General features: G+C 38.6%; 1 protein-coding gene across 5 annotated transcripts in view; it reads right to left on the reverse strand.

The window, feature by feature from the left end:
- Window positions 1-26,357, reverse strand: part of TRRAP (transformation/transcription domain associated protein) — a 73,246-nt gene that overhangs the window by 42,574 nt on the left and 4,315 nt on the right. For 3 of the 5 annotated variants that reach the window (XM_052680147.1, XM_052680144.1, XM_052680145.1), the window contains exons 6-39: window positions 25,810-25,893; window positions 25,005-25,061; window positions 24,289-24,414; window positions 23,950-24,027; window positions 23,632-23,720; window positions 22,648-22,744; window positions 22,167-22,305; window positions 21,328-21,406; window positions 20,606-20,840; window positions 19,941-20,268; window positions 19,719-19,816; window positions 18,889-19,083; window positions 18,181-18,372; window positions 16,330-16,495; window positions 14,874-15,130; window positions 13,818-14,018; window positions 12,811-12,989; window positions 11,927-12,126; window positions 10,972-11,189; window positions 10,653-10,850; window positions 9,723-9,983; window positions 8,573-8,734; window positions 7,957-8,053; window positions 7,400-7,521; window positions 6,702-6,872; window positions 5,464-5,532; window positions 4,498-4,617; window positions 4,035-4,154; window positions 3,549-3,713; window positions 2,974-3,155; window positions 2,526-2,724; window positions 1,993-2,121; window positions 1,207-1,473; window positions 489-695 (exon numbers count right to left, since the gene is read on the reverse strand). In XM_052680147.1, the coding sequence (XP_052536107.1) occupies window positions 489-695; window positions 1,207-1,473; window positions 1,993-2,121; window positions 2,526-2,724; window positions 2,974-3,155; window positions 3,549-3,713; window positions 4,035-4,154; window positions 4,498-4,617; window positions 5,464-5,532; window positions 6,702-6,872; window positions 7,400-7,521; window positions 7,957-8,053; window positions 8,573-8,734; window positions 9,723-9,983; window positions 10,653-10,850; window positions 10,972-11,189; window positions 11,927-12,126; window positions 12,811-12,989; window positions 13,818-14,018; window positions 14,874-15,130; window positions 16,330-16,495; window positions 18,181-18,372; window positions 18,889-19,083; window positions 19,719-19,816; window positions 19,941-20,268; window positions 20,606-20,840; window positions 21,328-21,406; window positions 22,167-22,305; window positions 22,648-22,744; window positions 23,632-23,720; window positions 23,950-24,027; window positions 24,289-24,414; window positions 25,005-25,061; window positions 25,810-25,893 (5,487 nt within the window). The remainder of the gene's footprint in view (window positions 1-488; window positions 696-1,206; window positions 1,474-1,992; window positions 2,122-2,525; window positions 2,725-2,973; window positions 3,156-3,548; window positions 3,714-4,034; window positions 4,155-4,497; window positions 4,618-5,463; window positions 5,533-6,701; window positions 6,873-7,399; window positions 7,522-7,956; window positions 8,054-8,572; window positions 8,735-9,722; window positions 9,984-10,652; window positions 10,851-10,971; window positions 11,190-11,926; window positions 12,127-12,810; window positions 12,990-13,817; window positions 14,019-14,873; window positions 15,131-16,329; window positions 16,496-18,180; window positions 18,373-18,888; window positions 19,084-19,718; window positions 19,817-19,940; window positions 20,269-20,605; window positions 20,841-21,327; window positions 21,407-22,166; window positions 22,306-22,647; window positions 22,745-23,631; window positions 23,721-23,949; window positions 24,028-24,288; window positions 24,415-25,004; window positions 25,062-25,809; window positions 25,894-26,357) is intronic. The other 2 variants (XM_052680148.1, XM_052680146.1) reach the window with 1 other exon arrangement.

The raw sequence follows: 26,357 nt of genomic DNA on the forward strand, positions 1-26,357 counted from the left end.
CATCCTTACTGCAGCAATCCACTGCAAGCTCCACTGCTCACCTTCAAACTTCTCCACAAGTACCTTAATCAGCTCCTTAATCACACAACTGTGCTCCATATGCAAACTAATTTATTTATTTTGAAGTTTATTTTGGCTAGAAACAGGTACAGCTTTGGCTTAAATTAAAATGACATTTCAAACACATGCACTCCGTGGGGAGATTGTTTGGCAGCTCAAAGAGCCATGCCAAGAAAGCTTTTACAAATACCAGATACAAAAAACATTTTAGACAAGAGGGGAAGCACAAAGAACATAACCAAAGTGAAAACATATCAGAATTTGCTACATACCATCAATAATTCTCCGTTTTAATTGAATACCAATGCAGACAGCAGATGCTTCTTGAAATTAAGCTACGTAATTTGGATTATAACATTTCCCAATCCAACTGCAGTGTACCACTTTAGTATCTATGACAGTACTATGAGAATAATTGGTAGAAGTACCTTGAAATGTTGCACTATTAAGTGTAAAATATGTACTAGCTGGGGAACTGTGTGACCCTCTTCCACAATGATTTTTCTTGTCCAGTGAGTCAGCATCTGATGGCCATCCTCCATTCGAGCAGGCACAGCTGGAGTCAGAATAGCCATTGCTTGCCTGACAATAGCACGGGCCTCCATGGCATGAGCTTTTAGAAGACTGTGAAAAACCTAACAAACAAGGTTTCTGGTTAACATTAATATTACATGTATTTACAAAAAACGCTTATAAAAGGAAGAGTATAAAATGTAACTTTGAAACAACACTACTTTTACTTAAGCATACACTTGTGTATCCTTTACATACCGCTTATCCTTCTCTCTCTCCCCACTTTCTGACTTGAAGTTTCCCCTTCACCCCCATACTCTCAGCTGACATTTCTGTCTTCATCTTTCACGTGAAGAAACATTACTGACTGTGACACTTCAACCAGGTTTTTTCACTGTCTCCTTTAACCTCTCTTTTTCACTTGTCTTCTATCTCTACTCTGCCATCTCCAAATAAATTTGTTCCAATACTTGGCTTTGTGCTTCTGTACTTGATTTATGAGGACGAATTTAATTGTTACATGTATACTGAGTATCCAAAAGGACTGTGCAACTCCTGCTGCGCTAACAGAAAGCACACTACAGAACTTATCAACATCTCCTAAAGGTATGAAGACAAACACTGAGTGAATACCTGCAGAACTATCTTCTTATGTATGGCAAATTTTGCAATGATGTGTGCCAAAAGCAAATGTCCACTGTATTTGCATGCTGGGTCCACGCAGGCTTTGGACAGGAGGCACGGCCAAGCAAACGTCATCAGGCGCCGCAGTTTGCTGTTCCGGTTTTTGTTGTTGTCATGGATGTGATGAGGAGCATGCTCAACCAGAAGTGTGGCAAACTGCAGGAGATAAATCCTGAGAGAATCCAGCATATCCGCCTGCTTTTCTGGATCGAGTACCTGGTTGCAGGAACGTCGAAAGAAAAAGAAGGGAGGGGGGAATGCTTTAATACCTACAAAAGAAACATTCTATATTTTGATTTTTGAGTGTTTCCTTGTTGTTTTTAAGAAAGCTAATAATTATAATTTTTTTTTTCCAATTCAAGACATACAAAACAGCCCTCTGAGGTGAGAACTTCATAGGCAAATGATCATCAGTTCAACAAAACCAAAGGGAATTACAAAGACCCTGACAGTCAATCACACAAAACTTTGCTTGCTAAAAGAGTGGAATCACAGCCATACGAAGCTCATTTCTAAATGAAGACATTCAAATCCTAAAGATACCACAAAAAAACTGAAAATTTTAGTCTAATCCTACAGGTGATTGATAGACCTCATAGCAGCTCAAAGCTCTGATGGGATGTAACTGATCATAATGCTTACTTATAAGTAGCACGAGAGTCAAACAGACTGAAATGCCAAATGAGAGAAACAAAGCTTTAACCCTCAAACACCGACAGAAACAGTGATCAATACCTTTGTAATAAAAACACTAGTGATGCTTTCTGGATTGTCTCCTTCTGGGTTTGGGGGTCCCAACAGCTGCTCACCTTCTCCCTTTTCAAAACTGTACAAGAAAGCAGGATTCAGGATATGCTGCAGCACCTACAGAACAAACAGAACCGTTACCCTCAAGCACTGCACCCTTTTAGTGGCAGTCAACATAAATTAAGGTCCTATGCAAACGTGCATGTCAGAGACATTGCTACAGAAGGAGGTTCTAAGTAACAGCTTAATAAGCAGATGCATATGCTATTTTTTCCTCTCCTTTCCTTCTTCCAAGGGCAAAGATTCTTAGAAAGTGCAAACTAAATCAGTCAGCACTGAAAGCAAGATAAATTGCTGCCCCTGTTTATTATCACCTTCTTCAGGTATGATATTTTCACCTAAGTGGCTCTGCCAATTATCAAACTCATTGACATTTAAGCAAGTGAATTTTGTTGCCCTAGATCTCAAGAAGAAAATTAAACCTAAATACCAGACTACTTTGAATTAATTGCTTTAGCTACCTTGGCTTTGAGCTCATCTCCAAAGTTTGGGTCATTGAAGTCTACAAAGCGGAAGAACAAAGCCCGTTTTTGGGGAATACTGTAGTTTTTAGGAATCTCTTCTTCCATGTATTCCTTTAAGAAAGTCATATTGCAGAGAAAACGGCCTGTAAAAGCTCGAAGCAACTGGAAGAGCAGCTCTATGTCACCATAATTTCTTCTGTAAAAACACAGAAAATAAAAAGCTGTCAAGAGAAATTCCTTCTAAACCACTACGTTAGTGACTTGATGAAAAAACAAACACTGTTTTTAAACAAGCAGAGAACCAAGAACAGGCACTGCTGGAGGTATGTGTTTAGAGCTAAGAGCAGCATTACGAAATATGCTAGACATTCTCTTCATTAACTGCTAAGCATTTTTAGTATCCCTGTTTGTACAGAAATGATAGGAAATAAATGCTGTTACGTACTTGCAGTAATTCAACAAGCAATATGCTAGTAGTTTAGGTTCTTTCCAATTTGTTGCAGCCATATTCTCCTTACGGTGTCTTTCCTGAAAAGCTTCACTCACCCACACACGTTTCAGCTGACTCACCAAGGAATGCTGATTTGCTAACCAACATTCATCATTCTTAACAATAATACTTATGATCTGTCAAAAGCAAAACAAGACAAATGCACAATCAGTATTCAACAGACCTGCCAGTGGAAGCAGTGAATAAAAGCAATTCTTTCAGGTAGATTAAGGGTTCTAAAACAATCCAAATTCAAACAAAACATAATTTAGATCAATTCTGAATTTTTTTTAAAGACAGTTTACCTTGCCGTGTTTCTCTCCTGTATCATATTTAATTAAAGACAACAATAATTCATTTAAATCTCTTCTTTCCTCATTGTGACTACGAACACCTTACATTGTCACAAGTATCTTTCCATCAGGCATAGCACACACATGTGCACACACACTTGAAAGTCTCTACGTAAGAGGACTTTTGCTAAAGAGATTTCAATTATCCAATGCAGACAAACAAAAACAAATTAATACCTTGATAGCCTGAAACTGAAGGTCAAGACGCATCGTGGTTGTGCTTGGAGAACCAGGCCTGACAGTGGCCTGCGTGCCAGCAGGTAACAGGAGAGTGATGAAGCGGTTTGGGTTAGCAGCCAACACATCGCGGAGAGGTTTGGCATCTTTATGTTTTAAGAAGCTCTGCAGAAGGGGAAGAAAGAATTTTAACCTCACCCTTTAAAAGCAAAAATACCAAAATGTTGTCTCGCCCTTCGGCATTCTGTCTACCACTGAAGTTGCAGAGCTTTTAAGCCACAAAACTCCAGTGATTATCCTATGTGATCTGAAAAGGTATAAAACCAACAGCTATGGATAAAGAAATGCAAAATAAATAATATGCACCTCGTGCTGGAATAACACCAGCCACAGGATTTTAAGGTTATACGAGGGAGAAAAAATAAGAGAAAGATCACAAATGTGATCAACCAGAAGTTTTTGAAGATTAGGGGTCCTACAGCTTACCATAAACATCCTGCTCCACTGCGGGTCATTTAAAGTGGCTTCCATCATGAAGAGCTCGACAGTCTGGGATGGATGACGCGTCAAAAACTTAATCAGTGGTTCCCTGAATGGACTGCCAGCCTGAAAAATTCACAATGCTTAAATTGAAAACGCAGAATGCAGACTGTTTCTATTTGTCTCGTAATTGAACAGCACTCACAGAGGGGCAAAGGGGAGGAGCTCTTGCTTTGGCATTTATGCAGATACAAAACATTCAGAACCTGCACGATCAGGATTTTCTGATAATGTCAAAACTCTCTGATGAGAAACAACAAACAGTGACACCTCCTGAGAGGACTGGGGAGCATTTCTCTTTATTTTTAAACGATTTTTTAGTACCCAATCTTTTCACTATGTGGAAAACACATCGCATTTAAAAATATTGCAAAGCAAAAATATCAGCAATGCTGATTTCCACTTTTACCTCAATCAGCATTGCTCGTTCTGTTTTCATCACAACTTCCAGCAGAGGTTTAACCAGTGTCTGAGGGGCAGCTGGGATCAGATGAAACAGATTTATAATTGCTGAACAAATCTTCATTTCCTACAGGTAAAAAGAAATAAGATTAAATTAATATCACCTGTCCAACAGATGAACATTGTATCAAACATCCTACTGGTTTTACCTCTCTGTATTAGCAGATCCAGCAAGGGTTAATGCATACGCAATATCTATTTACCATGATGGATGGAATAAATTCTCTTGTGGAAGTTTGTCCTTCCCACTTGCAACACAAAGATTTCGTTTTCTCTGTCATGAAAGTGCTATCTTAAGGTAAGAGCTAAACTCTGTGTAACGAGAACAGGGATGAGGGCTTCCAGCGCCTCACTGCTGCTCTGCACCGCTTGGTTCGTGCATCAAAAAGCCAGACCTTCCATTCTAAACTATTCCTCACATCCAGACCACAACCCCAGGTAAGACCTGAAGAACATGACAGATAGATTTCTCCTAGCACTATTCCGTGCCTTTGCAAACAGCTGGTTACTTAGCAAAAGTCTTGCCTTCCCGACAGATAATCCCCCACTACATAATGAACTCGTCAGTTCAAAATAATACTGTGCTTTCCTTTGATTATAATTATGTAATCTAAAGGTGAATTACATTTCAGATAACCATACTGTGGATTTTCCACTACAGGAAAAGGGAAATGGTGTTCCACACCAAGCAGTACAGAAGAGAGCCCAAAGAACCTGCAGACAGCAGGAAGGAAACTCTTTCTACCACACTAGGATTTCTAACAGCTATTCAACATACATAAATGCAGAGGCTTGTAAGAAAATATCATTGCATATCGGTTATGGCAGCATTTACAAGTGAATGAATTCTGTAATTCCTGAATACTATTTGTTTCCTCTTTGTCTTCCCACATAAAAGCACTCATTAACTTACATTTCCATCACTCCTCTGTCCACCTTTGTGCGTAATCACTACAACTTCCATCCATTTACGCAGGTGTTGCTATGAAAAAAGACAAGTAGTGTTATTCTTTTAATAATACCACTCCATTTTAGCAAGTGACAGCATATACGCCAAGAAAAGAAACAGAAGCAAAACTGAGGGAAACAAAGGGAAAAACGACAAGATATTTTTATTCCCTCAGACTGAAAAGTTTATTTGAAACCACACAGTTTGCAACTTCAAGTACTTTCAATGCATTCCAAACCAAAAAGGTTGAAATATCACCTGCAAAAGCTGCCATTTATCTGTACGTGAGTAGAGTATGTGAAATGTAGACAGGTATGTCTTGCACATCAAGACCAGAACATGTTCCTGCACTGAAGCTTGCAAGAGGGGATGCTAAGGATTGTTATTAGAAAACACCCAGGAACTTTATTTGTTAATTTAAAACCAAAGCACTATACAGTTGAAGCTGGCACCAATTTCATTTCTATGCAGAACACACAAATATGACATTCAATGCCTACAAAAGGACCCTTGATACTCGATCAAGTGTTACCACTAGCAACTGGAACTATGCTGACTTTCAGAGATGGCTAAAGTTCTTTCCCTACCCAAGAAAGGAAGGGTTATAAAAGTACATACATTAAAAGGCAGAAAAATCCAAAGCCACATGGACAGTGATGATAGGTTTATGGTTTTATAATTACTTAAAATCATACATATGCACTTAAATATTTAAAAATCCCTGCAAAAGATTACAGACTTCCCAGAAAAACGTTAAAAATTGCAAATGAGATAAGAAGGGCAATAGCTTCCACTGCTTTGTACTAAGGACACTCTTACACAGTTAGATTGCTAGGAAGCAAAACGTGCTCAAGGGAATACTTAATATACTGTACTGCTGGTACACTGCTTAACAAAGGAATTTGGCCAAACAGACCTTAACATAATTAGCTTCAACTCCAGTAGACAAGAACACCTCTTAACTTCTAGCTGTAATACTTCTTCAGAAATTAAGCCAAATTCTAACCATGTAGATGTTTGAAGAGACTTATGTTTCCTATTAATTGTGGAACAAAAACTTTTCCTTACACTATATACATTAAGCCACTAGAGAGTTGGTCTTTGTCTTTCCTAAAACACTAACGCAAGCTAAAGGAATTTAAAAAGGAAAAAAAAATAAATAATAATAATAATAAAGAAAAGCACCGCACAAATGGGCTTACCATCATTTGGTCACAGAATTTATCATTAAAGGAGTTTGGAAAAAGCCTGGTGACTGATGTCAGCCGATTCACAACATTCAGCGTCAGGCTTCGGTAGTCTCCCAGCATCATAAGCAAAGGTCTCATGTGTGTATGAATTTGATCAACTTCTATTGTAGCCCCTTCCAAAAACTGCAGGAGAGTACAGGTTCAAAAAACAGGTGGAGCAGAGAGCTTAGTGACTTTTGTACAAGCACCTTAAAGTGATTTCCACTGACTTTGTACTTTCAGAACACGTGGATACTACAAGATAATTATTACTAGTGACACATACAATAAAAAATGGATTTGGGAAGCATTTCAGTATTCCTGGTGTACAGCAGGACATTCCATAATACAATCAAGCAGGAGGTCTTAATTGCAGCTAACGATTGAAAAAAAATGCCATTGTTATAAATTAAATGTAAAACTACAGACAAGCTGCTCAGAAGCTGCTTTATTAAGAAATGGCTCTGAATCTGCTAATGGAGCAAATTTCTCTGTTAAAATTCATATGTACAGTGAGAAACATAAAAGGTAAAGAAAACCCAGCTGCAAGCAGCCAGATACAGTATTTTCCATTATAGTGGCACTTCCTAAGGACATGGATTTATCCCAGAAAAGGTGACAGACACAACCAGGAAGACAGAATCAAAAGCAACATGTTTTTATATACTAACCTTTCTCATGCATGCTTCTCCTGCCTCCTGCAGTTCGTTGTTTGTCGAATTAAGTGCCTTGAAAAGTGCAGCAATGATTTTCTCTCTTGACTGAGGCAGGTAATTGCATGCAGCTAGAGCATCTGCAAATATCAAAGTAAAATTCTCTTTGTAAACTCAACCTCAAAAGAGGGGAAAAAAAACCCTAATTCTACACTTATTCTCGTCAAGTATTTTTTATTTCATCTTAAATTACAGACACGTGAAGCCCAGCATGCTTTGTCAAAAGTGAAAGGCATCATAAAATAGTAATCAAAAGAAATATCTATTAGGAGTGTTTTAAAGTGTCCCCGATGACATAATTAATCTTAAAAAAAATTGGTTTAATTTCACAAAGCAAATCCTACTCACTAAGAAAGAGTGTTACCTCCCCATTATTCTCCATTAAACTGTGACCTTGAGGGAGCTGTCATCAGTCTTCAAGCTCTCTAATTTTCTACTGGTCTTGGGAAGAAGACTGCCTGCTGCTCAGAAGGGCACTTATCTATAGCCAACTTTGTTTATGAACTGTCACTTACTTAAGGCAGCTATCCGAAGAGGTACAAGAGATGGAAGACTTTTGTAACAAGGCAGTTTCATTAAGGCTGCATCTTCAGCCTCGCACAAATTCAAAAGCTAGGGGAAAAAATGAAGACAGACAATCATTTTAGCACAGAATTAGGGATAACTGAGACCGTATTATCAGTTATCTTTTGAGCCATATGTCCTCAAAGAGAGGCATTTATTCAAATTACAATCCTCAAATTTCACCAACAGGCAAAAATTCTACTTGAAATTAGAGTGTAAGTTTCCATGAAAACTAATGGTTAGCCAGAGGCAAGAGAGCCGTTCACAGTGCCACTGTAGCAGAGTCTGGCAACAAACTAGTGGTTTTACAGTCTGCCAGTACCTAGCAGGTCTATTTGCAAACATGCTGCTTATACAATACAGGCTGTGAAAGGACATGTCTGCAGGAATTCTTGCATCCTGCATTGCAGTAGAATACAAGGAATACTGAGGACAGGGGTAAGAGAGCAAAAGGAAACAAAGAACAAATATACACCAGTAATCTCTATCTGTAGCAATTAGAGTTCTGACAACACCATCATTACTTAAGTATATGCATTCAAAGATGAAAAAATAAAATCAGAGTACCTCTGTGTAGAAAACCTTATGTTCCACAACATTTAGATCCATTGTGAACAATCGAGGCTGCAGGGTTGTGCAAAATGTATTCCCCTCCATCAGTCCAATCTGGGCATTTGCAGGTTGATGCCTGAGTAAATGCTTTTTAGGAGGGACCATATCTTGGAGGACCTACACAATGCAATTTAGAATTCTGCATTAGCAGCCTATTCAAACAATCCCACAAACTCAGCCACTAAGACACTGTTAGGGATGATCACTTCTTCCCACCCATTTGCCACTGGAGCTCCAGCTGTACCTCTTTAGAAATCACTAAGTGAAGAAAAGTGTTTGTCTGAAATACCTGATCTCACTGTCAGCTGGGGAAGCAAATCACTACATTCAATTATCACGTACTCTTTCTGAACAAACCTATGGCAATAGCTCATATAATGTTATGAGCAACATACAAAAAAGAAATTCATAAACATAAGCATTTAAAACATTAAAGTACAAAAACAAGAACATTTTAAACTCTTAAAAGCATAAAAACAAAAAAAAAATCATGCAGAATTTTTCCACCAACTTCCCACTTTCCTACATAAAAATCTTCAGCAAAATAAGATATTAATGAGGGGCTACTTGGTGTGTTCCCTAAATTGCAATAATGACATTTATAATTTTACACATCATGGTGGCTTTCAGGGCCTTTGAACATTTACTAGCATTGCAAGAGAATGAATGCTATCATTTAAGGAGTATGTAGCAAAAAGTGATTTCAGCCAACTTTGATTTACATAATCTCTTTCTGGACTGGGAAAGGCATAGCAAATATGTCTGATTTAGATAATAACAGAAAATACAGGCTCAAAATAAAATGTGCATTTGGCCTTGCCTACGTCTGATTGGCAGTAGGACACACAGCCCATAATTTCAGAAAAAAATCAACCTGAGACACAAGCAATACAGACTAAGCAATCAGGCATGGTTCACCTCTACTGTACTCCAGGCACAGTATATTTTACAGCAATGAAACACAGCCAATGAAAACATATCCTATCAAAGCAGTAACAACTTCATCCACTAACACGTAAAAATGTACTCAGAAAAGCATCTTGCAAACCCAAACTGCTGAACAACTTCAGGTTTGCTTGGATGTTCAGTAAGTATTTTTGCTTACCTCCTTATGTGGCTCCATAATCACAGTGACACTTTTTCCAGTGACCTGTGCAAGTACTTGCAATGAATGCATTGCTTGTTTTCTCACAGTAGAGTTTGGAGAGGTCACTTCTCGAACGAGATCGTGTGTTACGTGATGGAAAGACTTCTCCTGTGCTGCTATGATTTCCTCCGTTTTCTCTTCATCTTTTAAAGGAGTTGCACATCTAATCAGAAGCTGTTCAAGTGTGGTCTTTGCCATAGCAACTGCTCCATTGGAAACCTGGGGTATCATAAATAATTTTTCACATTTTTAAAAATACAGAACAAAGACTGTAAATCAGCACACTCATCAACAACAAACTTTGCACTTGATGCTGATGAATCCTGTGCAAAAGGCTAAAAACACTAAGTTTAAAAACAACATTATTCACTTCCCAGCAACCTTTTCAAAGCTGTGAGCTGTGATGGAACACAACTGTGCAAACCATCTCTAAGAGCTGGAACACTTCAGCAATGGTGTTACTGTATGATTCACATCTAAGAAAAGGTCAAGCAGACAGTTTTGTGGTAATTGTAACTACATAATGCCTTCAGATAATACCAACACCTTCAAACTCAGCACAGGAGAAAAAAACCTCACAGAGACCAAGTTACAGTGAATCATCTTCTTTCACTGATCTGAAGGCAATCTGTATATTTATACTCAGAAATAAGCTAATGCAATCAAATGTAATTTCAATAACTTTGGCAAAGTGGGCAGAACAGGGCAAGGAATGATTCCTCAACTCAGGACTTGGTTTAAGTCAAAATGACTAGAATTAACTCAAAACGACTGCACTATCGATGTATTTTGAAGCTGCGTAAAACCAAGATTAGAAAAGGTTAATTTGTACAAATTGAAGAAAAAAATCTAGTTTCCCCCAAACTCTGTGATATATTCACTTCTTACCTCTCCAGTTAGGTCCATCATAACAAAGAGAAGTGCCTTCAGGAAAGTCTGTTGGTTCTGGAGGACCCAAATTAGTGGAAGCCGTTCCATAAGAAATTTAATTGACACCACACCTCCTAGTTTTGCATACCAAGCTTGTTCATAACAGCAAGCACATAAACGTTCCACAATGTAGGAAAACAAGGGAAGCTGACAAGCCTGCAAACAAAGAATTCTATCAGTTTGTTTTCTCAGCTCATTGGTAGCCTCTGGAGTCTCAGAGGCAGAACTGAACTGGTTGAATGTAGATCATATAGATAAAAATTGAAATATATATTACCCTTTCTTTTGAACCCAAGATAATGCTTGCAACATCAAATATCACTGCTAGGGCCACCTCTCCTATTTTGCAGAGCTCCTTCTCCTCATAAGCCATGCAGATTGCTATGGCATCAATAAGCACCAAGGGATCCATGCCTTTTGACCCATTTTCTTCACTGTGAAACATGGCTGTGCTAGGCTGGCTTCCAACCTGATAGCACTGCAGCAGAAAAGGACCTGCAAATGGTATGGGGGGAAGGGGAAGAAGAAGATAAAATAATGGATATTTCAATATGAATAGTCTTTCAATTAGATTACTATTCCTATGACTAAGGGATGGCAAAAACAGTGAGCACTGTGGCAATTTGCATATAAATGGATTATAAGGCATTCTTCGCTCACAAGAAAAAAGATTGTATCTACTTCAATATTTTCTTCCACTTACTACCCTATGCACTGCAGTGGTCTCCTAAGAATATTTAATTAAAATGAAGAATCTTAAGAAATTCAGGTTACATTAATGTAACAATGAAGTAATACACTCATACTATGTCTTTTCCCCAACTGTCACACAGTCAAACTCCAAACAAGAAGTGTACTTCATGGGCAGGTTTACTTGGTTCCTCTGCTAGGACCCCAAAACTGCAAGTGGAAACAACCACATTAAAAACCACTTGCAAAAATAACTGCACGTGCCAAGTTACACAAATGCACTGGAAACATCAACGATTCCAGACCCTGTTTAATTCGTTTGCTTCAGTATTCTGAAAACATTAGGAGGCAATTTTGAAAACCTGCTCAATTATTTTTCCCTGCTCAGCAGAATTGGGCCACAATGCCAGACCAGCATAACCACCCAAAGGCCACCACAACATCCAGACTCACTTCAAAGTGAGCACCACAAGACAGCCAAACGTCTCCCCGCCCCGCAGCCCCGCAGCCCAGCAGCCCAGCAGCCCCTGCCCTGCGCTCACCGCACTGCTGGGCCACGGCCACCATGGTGTAATGGCGGATCAGGCTGGCTACGAAAGGCAGAGCGCTGGGCCGCAGGTCTTTGATCACGGCTGACATGAACGCCCCTGTCAGCGCCTGCTCAAACGTTTTACGGGCCGGAGTATCCTGAGCTTTGTACCGATGGGAAATAATGACGCTGGGGATGGACTTCTCGGTGAAGCTGGAAGAGAAAATTCAGTTCACCATCGCCCTGAAGTGCGGTTCAGCAGCTCAGCCACAAACGTCATCGAGTACCTGATTTACAGTTTGCTCTTTGTATCAAACTCCTTCTCCACCTCCAGTTTTCCCCTCATTTTGAGAGATCTAGATCGCTTCACCCAGTTGGTATCAATTTTGCCAACCACTGGTCTCACATGATGGACAGCTCAATTTCATCACAAACATTTCAAGCCAGCGGTTCAGAAGAAGCCACGTATATTACAAGTAAGAGGTATACAGGAATCACATTACAACTCAATTACAGAATGTCACTTTCAATATTTTGACATTTTCCCTTTTTTAAAATGACATTTGATTTTAATCTTTCAAGATTGAAATATTTTGTAACAAATCTTCACCCCAATAAAGCCTATTCACTGCAAAGCTACGTGTGCGTCAAGTCTAACAAGTCCAAATTATACAAGTACTACGCTCCTCAGCAACTCAGCCAGCACACACTTTGTAGTGAAAGCTGTCTAAAAGCAAAAAGTCATTAAGTACCAACAACTAAGATTTTTAAAGCTGTAAAATAATTCAATAAAAACCCTCAGCTGCTCTATGACAAAGTATTCCAAAACCATCACATACACAAGTATGAAGAATACATCGTCTCTACATAAGGTTAGACACTATAAATTTTACATACGCATTTATGCTTAAAGAATTGTCATACTTGGGATGTGCCAGAAGTTGGTATAATGCATGTTTGTTATCATCCAGGCTCATCATAGCTACTAAGAAACACTTGATTACTTCCCAAGCTTGCCTCCGATAATACGGTTCTGTGTTAGCACTCTTCAAACAGTCCAGAGCAGTTTCAATTGCCTACAAAGGAGAGGTTACAGGTCAGATACATAAATGTACTGGAAAACCTGGTTTGAATGAAACCTGGCAGGATAGGAAGATGTCAGCAATTATGGTATTTATACATATTCAGCTCATCAGTTTGAGTACAGAGGAGAAATCAGTAAAGCCATGTGCATTAAAAAAAAAAACAAAAAAACACTGTTCTTCCAAGCTGTATTTAAGCCTGCTGGCTGTATGGAGCCAAAGAGAGGCAGCTGCCTGTACAGAAATCCAATTACTGCTTCAGATCACACCTACTTGTGGAGCTGTTATTGCAAATCACAGAAAATGTATCAAAACCCCACAAACCAAATTAACTTAAAATCCAGCTCAATTCTCTGATCCCAAATTACAGTCACAGATTAGATTGCTGTAATTAGTGAGAACAAAGCATCTGTATGACACTGAGATTGTCAGATGAAAACCACTGCAAGTACAAAGTATTTCTGCAAGTATTAGAAAAACTATACCCAGCCTACAGACAACAAAGGAAGCCAAATCATTAAAGTGATTAGAATAATCACTGAAGAATATCTATGATAAGCTTTTGGTACACTTCATAAAGAAAACAGGAAGATTTTAGAGCAGAATCCTGCTCCTAATCTAACCAACACACAAAAAGGTAAGAAGGGAGGAAAAATGCACAGGAAAGATTTACTTTTGCCAGTTCAGCTCCAGCCTAAAGCTCTGTAGAAGCAGAACAGCATCTTTACATTTGTTATTTGGAGTGATAATATAAAACAGTTTAAAGGAGACAAAAAGAAAAAAAAAAAAAAAGACTGGCAAACTTCTGGCTCAAGTCCTTACCTTTTCCATAGGGAGCTGAATAGATGCTTTACAGTCCGAAAACTCTATTGTGATGCTGGGTCCCTGAATTTCTGTGACCACATACTGTAGTTTCTGTGACTCCTTTAACATCTTCCTGTTACTCCCACCAAACTTACCAAGGACACGATAAGCCACGTGAGAAATGCTGTCTGCAGGATTGCGCAGCGTACGCCACAGAGCCTGCAAGCAGTTCAAATAGAACAAGGTCAGACCAGGCTCACTTCAAAATTTTTCAACTTACAGTGCAACAAAATGTCACAGAAACCACTTTTTCATGTATCTGATATTTGGTCCTGCATATCTTCCAGAAAAACAAACACTTTCCAGACGGATTGAAAGCAGTTCGTTGAAAACAGGTGAACTGATTTATAAGGAGATTGTCCTATGCACAGTTTTAGATTTGATTGCTGTGGTCGATCACAAAATCTTTGTCCCAGTGAAATGCAATGTCATACTTATGGCTAATGTTAGATAGATGACATTATGAATTCACTAAGAAAAATTAAGAACCAACATGGGCCAAGTGAAATATCCTCAGACCTAGCTTCTAAATCGAAAAAGAAAATGAAGTACATATTATATTCACAGGCGAAAGGATACGCTAGCACTATTAGAGCAAACAGACAAACTTATAACATCGCTCCAAATTTCAGCCATAGTATAAATACAATCATCTCTGAACATATGGAGATTGCATACAGTTGTCAATCACAGCATGCTGAAGGTAACTAGGTAACTCATCTTACCAGATCTTCATCATTTTCTATTCCAACTCCTCTTAGGTAGCAGTATTCTTCCTACAGTCCCAAGCCTTAATTTTAACTTCTTACCAGGAGGTATAGGAGAAAAGATTCATTCACTTTTAAATGTTTCACTTTTCAGTTGCACAACACCAAATAGTGCTTCGCATACAAATCAGACAGCTATGCTTCCCATGACAGTTTTTTCCAGTCTCATAATCAGAGTTTCACTAACATTCTAACATGTAGTGAATTGACGACCTCCTGTGGCTTAATGGGAAAAAATGTGGTTTACCTGCATAAGCTCGGCTCGAACCGGCTGAATGTGATCGTACAGAAAGTCTGGCTGCAAGTTATCCACACACAGCTCAAGTGTTCTTAAGCCTTGGCTAACCAGGGTCTGAGATCCATTGAGAGCTGACACCAAGGGATCCATGAGCATCGGCAGGTATGGCAGCAGTGAGCTCAGACGGACCGGCACAGTGAGGCACAGCTCCACAAACAAGTCTTTCATGTGTTGTTTATGAAGGCCGCTTTGCAACATATTAAGTCCTGAAAATCATGGATAAATTACACGTTCAAAAGAAAAAAAACAACAGTCCACAATTCAATGTTCAGAAGTCACTGTTTCCTAAGCTCAAAATAACCTGACATTTTCAAGTAGGGCAAGCTTATTTATCTCTAAGCAATGTATTTAGAAAACATAACACAATCATAAAGACAAATTTCATCTCAGGACTCTACACAGTGAATGAATTGTAAGTACATGTACATACAAGAAGATCTGTGTGTGCACTAGAACTGAATATCAAATAAGTGTCAAAATAAAGCAGCATTTGAATAGTGGATGAAAGCAAAAAGACAGCCTGATCCAAGCCTCAACTTCACTTCAATATAAATTTGAAATCTTCTTGTTTCTAAAATATGCGGGCTCCTGAAAACAAACATTAACACATAACATGTTTATGTGAATGCCCATCCACTCTTCCATACAGACAAAATATGTGCCCCAGCTCTCTCCCCCCCACCCAGCAAAAGATTTCATATATTCCACAACCTTAGCTAGCAGCTCTACACTGTCACATATTTTACATAATGATTTAAATGTAAGAGAAATATTTGCTAATTACAATAGCAGGTTCCCCCTGCAGATGTAGGGGAAACCACAGATTTTGCTTTCCCAAAGTCGTTCCGATTAGCTTCTCCGTAGGTTTTAAGTAGTTCTCCCCATTCCCTTGGTCATATCCAGCGTCTCTGGAAGACGGCCTTCACAAGCACATAAGCTCATTTAATCAAGACTCATTCATTTTCCTATTTCTTGCTAGAAACACAACCCCCACGTACATTTCTCACACAGCAGCAAGTGCACACAACACACCCACAACTACAGAAGAGCCAGAGCCTCTCAGCAGTGCTCTTCCCTCAGAAGCAGAGACAGCCTGGCAACCTTGCTCCTCCTGCCACCCCACAGCTCAAAACAACAAGCAAACAAAAACCAACAGCCGCACAACAGAAAGCAGGAAACAAGCAGCAGCAGTTGTGAAGCAGCCAGAACTATGGAGCCTGAAGCAGCTGACAGAAAATGAAAATAAGCCACATCCAAGTTATTTAATCAACTGCTAAGCTCAAAACCAGCAGCTACGTTTGGTTTTGTGTCGTTTTTTTCTTTTAAATTACACAACATAACTTTATGAGTACTATGTACATAAAAAGATCAGAAACTGGGAGGGGGAATAAAGGTATTGTTCTACCTTGCAGTAAGTTTGGTAACAGCGGCAAGAATTCTTGATATAACAGATCATGACTGCCTCCTCCAATAGATCTGAACAGTGCTCTGAGCAGCAGGAAATAGTTATAGGGCTCTTTGGCAGTCTGTGCAAGTTCCATAGAGCTGTTCACAATCTTGTGTAAATGTGGCTATAAGAAAATAAAGCTTTAAGATTAATAAATCATCAATTGTATCATCGCTGCAGTGTAAGACTTTACATGAGACAACTTCTTCAGATCAAAACCCTTCGGTTTCTCCGAGTACTCTGATACCATCCTAATTTTATACTGCTGCTGAGGAAGTGTGACCAAGAACACATAGCAGTATGTAATTAATTGATGAATGCTTTCACATTAGCCAAACAAGCAAGTCTGCTTGCTACTCCAAGCACAATCTGCATTAAAACAGAAACCCACAAATCAAACACTACGAAACACATTTGCTCTAGAGCTCCTAAGGATGGGTAGCAGAAATGCCAGCAGCATCAGAATGACAACAGAAGATATTTCACCATATTAGTTTAATGCAGATCTAACTTCATCATTAATTCTTATTTTTTGGTGAATGCAGTAGTATTACTTTAAAAACTAACTTTTATAAAGGAAAGAAACAGTTCCAGAACTGGAAGAGTGAGGGTCAGCAGCCTCACAGACCAGAGGACTTCAACAGTGCCAGGAATCATTAACAACAGTTGAGAAATACAGGGATCCTCCCCAAGCAGGTACAAATAGTGACACAGTTCTGGATTTAATTCACTTCTAAAAGTGCTCCACATTGTTACACAAATGCTGCAGAGAGCCTTCATCATTCAATTTAATTGTCTACCCAAGGCCCACATCATCAATCTTGCTGAAACAAAAATGTAACAGAAGCGTGAAACTGTGAAGGCAGTAAATCACATCCCTCAAATGGGACCTCCAGCTTATAAAATCCAAATGACCTTGACTCTGATGGTAGAAGAATTAAACCAAAATTATATGAATATTGCCTCATCCTCCTTAGGAACATTGCTTCATATTAATCTTCCAAAGAATCAGGAAAAACAGTCATCCCTACTCTGTTCTGCCCTGAAAATACTGAACTAATCCTGCAATAAAAAATCATTAAGCAGGGAAATCATTTTTATATAGTTGCCTCTATCAGGAACTGTGTTTATTTTAAGGTAGGGAAAGGGAAATTGAGATAAATGTTGAGAGAAGGAGCAGTGTTCGACCAACGTTTGAAAGTTTTTCTGTTATACAGGCAGCTGTTTCTCACAGCTTTAAGAAAGCTTCAAGCTCAGAACACATTATTTCTAATCTTATTAAAAGAAATAATTGTGTTCAACATAAAACAAGTTTTTTTGAACAAGCAAGCAACATGTTAATAGAAAGGTAGAATTCCTCAATGCAGACTTTGGCAACATCCCAAAACTTTCTAACTCAAGAGGTCCATGTCACCAAACATGATGTGAATTAACCAGTCACTACCACACAGAAGTGACAGTCTAAGCAAAATCCCCACGTTAATAAGGCAAAGACAAAAAAAGCACGAGATATGTAACTGTCCTGACCATAAAGTTATGAAGTAGGTGCTAATCCCAACCAGGCTTCTTGCATCTCAGCCATTCAGATTCAGAACTAGCATACCACTGCAGTGCCAAACATTCACAGAAACTGCCTCATAAATAAAGCAGTAACGGATTGCTTGCTTGAACAATGGTGCTAACAGTGGTTCAAAGATGAAAAGACTATCAAATGATACAGAGAGTAAAGCTGAGTTTCTTCAAACATCTGAAGAATACATTAAGAGTGAAAACAGATTTATTTATTTTTTTAATCGAAATGACCTTTACCTTCAGCATTTGTTCATTTTCAGCAGCAAACAACGAGACGGAGCCAAAGACCAACTTGAACAGCTTGAGATACAGATTGGAGAGTTCCACATTAGAGCCCATCTCCGGCAGTCGGTCCAGAAGATACTCTACCAAAATTGTTGCAAAGAGGGCAGAGGTGGTAGGATTTGCCAAGAAGGAGTTGGCAACTATCTATAAAAGGAAACCACAGAGGAATTAATGCTGCTGCAATGAAAGGAACAGAGGGATTCATACACTACCAATTAAAAAATAAAACCAGATTCTGCTTCTCCACCCCAGCTTCCCTGCTGTGCACACAATTCATGTTATCCTCAATGGAAAAGAACCATGCATATAATTTAAATTTAAATTTTAGATGTGTGCTGCAGAAATGGTGTTCTGCTAAGCTAGATCAGAATGCTGACACAACAATCTCACTCAGAAACAGGAATTCCAGAACATGTAATACTCCTTGGAATAAAAGCACCACCTTGAGGTGCTCGTGTTTGTATTTCATGACTTAACCTGGAAAGTTTTTGAAAACCCATCTTTGCAGTGCCTTTTATAAAACATTTCCATTCTTTCATGCTAATTTCAACATTATTACTGAATAATTCCTCTTCAGCCTCAGGCACTCTAAGGCAGGAGGCATTTTCTACAGGCTGGTTATTATCAACTGGAGAAGAAAAACAACAACAAACGTCATACCTGAAGAGCATAGTTTTTTGAGATTCTTTCCACCATATAAGGAACAGTAGTTTGAAAGATCTCTTTAAAAGTCAGTGGGTTCATCATCGTGAATACACCAGCAAAATGCTCCAGAACTTCCTTTTCCTCTTTCATTCTGACTGTCTGACAGTTGGCTACTCGAACGTACGTCTGTCCATTTCCTGCTATTTGAACCTATGGCAATTGAGAAAATGAATCTATCAGTTACAGAACTGTAGCAACTTGTCCCTGCTATTCCTAAAGAAGGACTTGAGTAAAACTCATGTTATACAAGTTTCACATGCAATTCCCATACAACTAGAAGTCACAAAAGCCAACATTGACAATAAAGAGATGAAAATGGAGTGTGAAGATCAGACTTCAAAATCACAGTGAGGAGTGCAAAAAAAACAACAGCAGATATCACACTGCATTTGTAAAGCTACTGGATTCTAAATCATGTATGTTTGTATTTCAGCAACACTTTCTGTAACTTCTAAAGATAAACATGTGCCAAGGGAATGCTTCAGCTGGTAACTAAACTTAAAAAAATCTCTTTGGAGAAGAAATTTGATCTACCACACAAAAAAGATTTTTAGTCTGACCTGCCAGCCTAAATATAGTCAATAATAACTGTTATGAAAATAATCTGCTTCTTGCAAGTGATAAGTACTCTGAAATTCAAACAATTTCCCACTAGACATGGCCCAGAAATGAAAGGTTTCATGAAAATATACTACAAGTGTGAACTGTATTTTAGCTGACAACTATTAAGCGATCTAACACAGAAACTGCATAAAATAGACGTGGCATGGGGTCAGAGTGCATACCTGATAAATATCCAAAGCTTGCATTGCATATTTTACCAGTTTTATATAGATTTGAGTCTCTTTAGGTTGCAACTGCTTATTGGGAATGAACTGTGCCTCTGAAAGGAGACAAAAAAATACAGCAGCAGTTACATACTAAAAATACTATTTGTTTGCTTTTGGCTAGAGTTTTAATTGCAGAATTTTAAAAGTCAAGAGCAACTAAACATGATGCAGCATTACCACCAGGAGCTTTGCACGACGTTATGCCCCACGTGATTGTCTTCACACCACAGACCAAAGTTTTCACTAAGCTTCGGCAGTCTGTGACCTGAAAAGTCTGCTTGTCTTCTTTTTCTTTTTCCCCCTGCTTTTCAAACACAGGTACGGGCGCAGGGGCCACCGGAGTGGCCGGGGCAGGAGATGGAACAGGAACAGGTGCTGCATTTGCTGCTGTTGGCACTCCAGGCAATGCAGCCTCGGCTGCTCCAAGCTCAGACTGTGGTTTGCATTTTTTAAAAATCCCTGAAAGCTGATATCGTGCTATGGTGTGAAACTTCAGAACAAACACCTGTGGGGCCGGGGAAGAGAGGACACAGAAGAGCAGAGTGGAGAGGGGAAGAGAAAAAAAGGAAAGTAAGTTCCTGCTTCAGAATTAAAGATGATTCTAAATCTCTAATTCTAATCCTCCAGCTTAACATACTTAGACCAGTAAGATTTACAACTGCATTTCTGGAATGGCTCAAATAACTGCAAACGTATCTGAGTGTACTACAAAGTGTTAACACACTGTTTTGGCATATCCTCATTTCTGAAGAAAGGAGGGAGTAAGATGTGATTGGTAATATACTACAAAATATTAAGTAGGCTATTCAATACATCATCAAGAATTTTAAACACGTCAGTACCTCCAACATTCTCATGAGAATATCTCTACCATTTCCATTTTCCTGCTCACTTTTAGACCGGATACAGTCTACCAAATTTAGCAGGAGCTTGCAGGACATTGTCTGGATGCTGCTAGGCAGCGACTCATCATCAATGTTCTTGGCAAATAACTGGACAGCAAGGGAGAGATCGTTGAGAGGTAAATGCTGCCGGACGTGATGCACCAGGTCTGCCAGTGTACTGTATGCCAGGGGCCTGCCAGGAAAAACAAGAAACAAACAAAACACATTGAGGACAATCATAACAGCTGCTAATTGGGCTCGACCAATAATCACCACCTGGATCTATTTTCAAGATTCTCAATTACAATTTTCTGTTTTTATATGCAAACACATTGCTTTGAGGTTTTTTCTATTACACAAGAGCATTAAAATCTGTATCATACCAAAGAAGCATTAATCCACCCCACAAGGCCAATATTAGAACTACTTGGATCTTTATTCACCCGCTGCTGAACATCCCCTGCACACGACTTCATCTCCATAACAATTCAGATGTTTCATGTCATGGGAAGCAGTGCTGGTAAGCTTTTTCACAATTAATCCTTGATTACTCGTGATCTCATGAAAACGAGCTATATAAAGATTTAAAACTCTATGCAGACGTTGTGGTAAATATTAGCAAACCCTGAAAGAAAGCCACGGCAGGCACTCAGGAAGACATTCCAACCTTTCTGCCATACCTCAGTGTCTCTCGGGCAGTATATCCAGAGCCAATTAATATAGATTCATCAAACAATTTGTCCATGCATGGAATAAATTCTATAATTAAAAAAAAAAAAAGAAAGAATATGAAAACTAAATATAATGAGTAGCAAAGAAAGAGTTAAAATAAATTTGTTAAGCATTAAGTAACTCATTGTACATACTGAAATGAAAGTTTGACAATAAAATTTACTCCTGAAACGTGTAAACTTTCAATCAAACTCATAGCTCTATTGGCACTTGCTCCTTCAGTAACTTTACAGAACACTCAAAGCAACCCTATGGGTACAACGAGAACAGCTACAGCTGGAAAAAGTGGTTCCATTAATCTCAACTTCACAGAACTTTTTAGAAGCAACTGATGAGTTACTGCCCACGAAAACGCTGCTTTGTGTGTCATCATGCAAGCTCTGTCCCAAAATGTGAGACAGAATATATGGAACTTGGGATACTGAAGACCTATCAGTAACAAACTCAAATGAAAAAGCAAGGTCAAAGAAGCTTTTTTTTCTTTTCTTTCTAAATATAGAATTCAAGAAGGTCACTGAACGATTAGTTCACTCCACCCTAAGGGCAGATAATGGCAATGACAGGAAGGGCTGAACGATCCCACTTCTATAACACAGAGTGCAGTAAAAAGCAGAGCCTCAAGTACAGAGAGGCACCCAAAAAGAACTGAAAGCAAAGTTCACTTCCCAAAGTAATGAGAACTATGTAATAGCCCACACCAAAAGGTACACAAATGTACCTCCTAAATACACAGAAATAGTTGAAATCTTTTCAATGCACAGATACACTATAAAAAAGCAGTACATACGGCTCCTCAAGTCTGTTGTTAAAATGTGCTTAGCAGCAATCAGAAGCTCCTTCCGGAGGTGTGCTGTTTCTGCTGGACAATTGGAGAGCAATTGCAACATTCCTTTCACCATTTGCTGAGAATATTTAGCCACTAATTCCTATAAAAATAATGAAAATACAATCATTATTATACTCTACTTTAAAATTCTTCTCACATCTCCAATACAACATTGAATTAAAATTCAGTGACTCTTCTCCAGGAAGTCTGCTTGTAAAAATAACATACAGTAGCCATTCCATACATGCTTTTATTTTGCATTCACATCAGAACATTTCTGAAAGGATAACCAAGTACAGCTCTACAGATGGTCAGGTTTACTACCAATTGTTCCTCTCTCCAACCCCTGAAGCACAGCACTCAAACAGGTGGCTTTCCCACCACAAAGTAATGAGAGATCTGTTGTATTTAAGAGTAGTGAAGTAACAAAAATGCAGCCTACCTGGTAGATTCTTATGATGTAAGCCAAAAAAGACAAGGTTTTAATTTGAGCAGCGATAAAATCAGCATACAGTTCTTTGTTATAAAGTTTATGTTGCCTGAAATCAAATGGAACAGCGGTTATTTTTCTCCCCCTTCTTAATACCATTGGTCAGAAAATTCATGGCAGTATCAAATTACATCACCTTAAACTGAAGTTCTTGCTCCATAAGACAATAAATTCATTATGGGAGAGCCCACTTACCCAACATTTTATGCTTCAAGTAAAAATGCACAGCCCTGAAGCAACCACACAATTTTCAAGCCCCTGCAGAACACCAAGCTAATACACAGGCACCAAACAGCTGCCTCTCTTCCCCTAGCTGGGGCCATTTTTCTCCAAGCAATATTCCTTCCCAAAGCCTTGCACGTCTTTCAAGTCTCAACCACTTATGCAGATCATCTGAGCAGACAGGGAAAGACAGAGATAGTAATCTTGCTGCACTGCTCTGCACCATTGCTGCTCCTTAGAAACATCTCTCTGAATCAGGCAAAACAGTGCCCACATCTGCAATGGCTCCATACAAGCTAGACTTGGAAAAGCAAGACTGTAACATTGGTGGCTTCCTGAAGACAAATAGCTCCCAAGTCCCAGCCGTGTGGTCTCCATCACATGGAGCACTATTTGTGCTAACATCTATTTCTGTCAGAAGCTCCATTTTAAAAAAATGCCTATCAAACAATAAACTGGGAGGCAGCTCATAACTATGAATCTTCTCAGTGACACATAATGGAAATATTCAAATCTGCCCATTACCTCAAGTACAAAAGTGTAACTGTAGGACAATTTTACATCAAATAATCATTGCTATTTCTGAGATTAAAAGCACTAAGATCAGAAGCAAAACTCAAAGCATCTAAGATAAAAATATTTCAAGTAACCTTGAATAGCAGGTTAAGGAAGTTTATTCCATATATCATCAAAGCAGTACTGAATTACTTTTACCTGGCTTGAGCAGAAACCTGAATTATAATAGTGTTCATAATCAAGGGCACAAATTCAGCTACCACATTATGAATGTTCAGCTTGTAGAGCTTAAAAAAAAAAAAAAAGAAAAAACAGTATAATTAGAGAAATAAGAGAAACACGCAACTAATTTGTGCATTCAACATATCTGAAAGCTAATGAAAGACCAATGAAAAAATCTCACAGTATTATTATTCCACCATATTTTAATCTCAATATTGGTTACATTTTGCCATGGGAAGTTACACAACTGAGTAACCAGAAGTGCTTAGGTGCAAAACACAACACTGTACTAACCTGATACATAAGAACAACAATAATAGGTAGCTCGGCCAGGACCTTCAGGGATAAAGATCCCCTGGGTATTATAGAATGCTGAAAAGAGAATACATGTTTTATAAACAGTTTGTTGATTTTTAAAAGTGCTCGTAATGCATTTTTAAAGAAACTGCTCATTTTAATAGATACACTTACAGAAGATTTAAGGGGCACAAAGCCACTCGGTAATCACATTAAATAAAAAATCCTGTGGTTGCATAGCAAATATACGACAGGTTTCAATCATCTTCTACAAATACAGGTTGATACACAAAACCAACCAAAAGAGCCTACTGCGTTCTCAGTTCGAATACTTACAGTTCTTGTCTCACTGTCTTCTCTCTCCGGGTTCACCTTCACCACAATTGTTGTAATCATGCCAACCATCTCAGGAGGAGGAACAGTGTTCTCAGGAATCACCTGAGGATTCTCGAAATACCGACCCTAGAAGCAGACAAAGAGCAGAAGAGAAATGCAGTCATGCTAGTTACAGTCCAGGCAATTCTTCCACATAATTTTTCCCCACAGCTCATTGTAGATATCTTCTACACAGGACCTTCACTCTCCAGAAGGTTGCTGGGACTGCATCCCCCATAATCTTTTGCTCCTATACAGCAGGAAGCAGAAAAGAAAAACATTGAAGCAGACAGCTGTATCTGACAGAAAGAACAGGCAACGGCCTCCAGAGATCAAGCAAGTTGAAGAACTCTACTGGAAGGTAAGTCATTGCAGCCTTCCCTCAAAAAAAACAAAAAAAAACCAACCAAAATTTGGAGATTGGTGAAGCCAATAGAATGGTATTTTATTAAACAAATGCACCTTGGTTTTCTCACACTGTTAATACTACAAAAACAAGATTTTCTAAATCAAAGTCTAAATTTCTCTGTTTTGTAGAGAATTTCCATTATATATTTTTCTTAAAACTAACTGAATCATTAGATGTAGAAGTAATTAACTCATTTAGAGGCAAAATTAAGACAGAGGATTTAGTTCCCTGACTACAGCAAGGGTGATTTGGGAAATAAAAAACTCACCACAACTTTAGGAAGTTCCTTGTAAATCTGCTTCACAAAGTCCAAAAAATGATGGATCTAGGAAAGAAAAAGGTGCTTCACCACACAGCCAAAAACTTACAATTGTACAATGCCTGTATTAGCAGCAGTACAACTACATGCAACCTTTAGCCACAACTAGAGTTCACTTTTTGTGACATCTAAAAGGGATACTGAAGTTCTCCAAGTCTATTCTGTTCCACTCACATTAACTTGAACTGACTTGGAAAGAATCTAATTTGACTATAACCTCATCATTTTCCCAATGTGGTACAAATAGGAATAATGACTAGAAAATAATCAAGTCTTCTGAGGGAAAAAAAATAAATCAAGGAAAGAAAGCAAAAGAAGAAAAACACAGACTTTCATGCAAACTCCTTCTTGAGGCACAGGAGTGACACAAGTGTGGAAAGAGAAGAGGAAATAAGAGATGATAATATTCCAGGATTTTTCTTTCACAAACCAAAAAGGCACCAATTCTCTCTTCCTCTGAGGGTGTTTTATCCTTTTTGGAGATGCTCCCATGCTAACACAGTACCCATAAACACCTGAAGTGAAAGCAACCAGACTTTAACAGTTTGTTTTGTTGGTTTTTTACCCTCCACAGGGTGCTGGACTGCTTAGCACTGTGCAATCCTCTTCTATGAAGTATTTGAGGGTTGTTTTTTTGCTGTTGGTTTTCTAATATATGGTTACTAGAGGTCAACAAACAGAAAATGACAGCAGAAATAAAACACACAGCAATTCTGAAAAGAGCATGGGAGTAACAGCACGATTGATCACTTACTTCTTGAGTGATTGCTGGTCTGAACTGTTTGTGCAATTCAATTATTATTCTTAAGCAGATCAGTACATTTTCTTCATTCTCCGTCTGATAAAAAGCAGAACTTCAGTGAGTCTACCATTGCATTCTTCAACTTCAAAACCCCATAAAAGCACAGTTATCTCATTCCATTACTGTAGATTTGCATGAGCAAGATGCCTTTAATTTGATCTAACTTTACCCTGTAACCTCTGGAGAAGGCTGAAAATAAATTAAATTCATCCCTTTTGGAACAAAAACCAGAATGGCTGAACACCATCAGACCTGACTACACATCGCAGACAGAAGCACAAGTGGAGCCATTTGCACACCAAGACATCCCCAAATATAACATGTTATTTTTGGCAGGCTTTGAGTAACAATGTTTTCAGTGCTGAGTAAGAAGCAAATCTACATCTCCAGAACAAAGCATTTGCATCTACACAAGGTAAGCAAAAAAAAGCGCATAAATGTAATGTTGTCTAAGGCAAGTGATAAAGAACAGTTCCCTGCAAAATTAAAAGCCAAGAAAG

This window comes from Tympanuchus pallidicinctus, unplaced genomic scaffold (genome assembly GCF_026119805.1).
Source record: "Tympanuchus pallidicinctus isolate F22 unplaced genomic scaffold, pur_lepc_1.0 scaffold18, whole genome shotgun sequence".
NCBI lineage: Eukaryota > Metazoa > Chordata > Aves > Galliformes > Phasianidae > Tympanuchus > Tympanuchus pallidicinctus.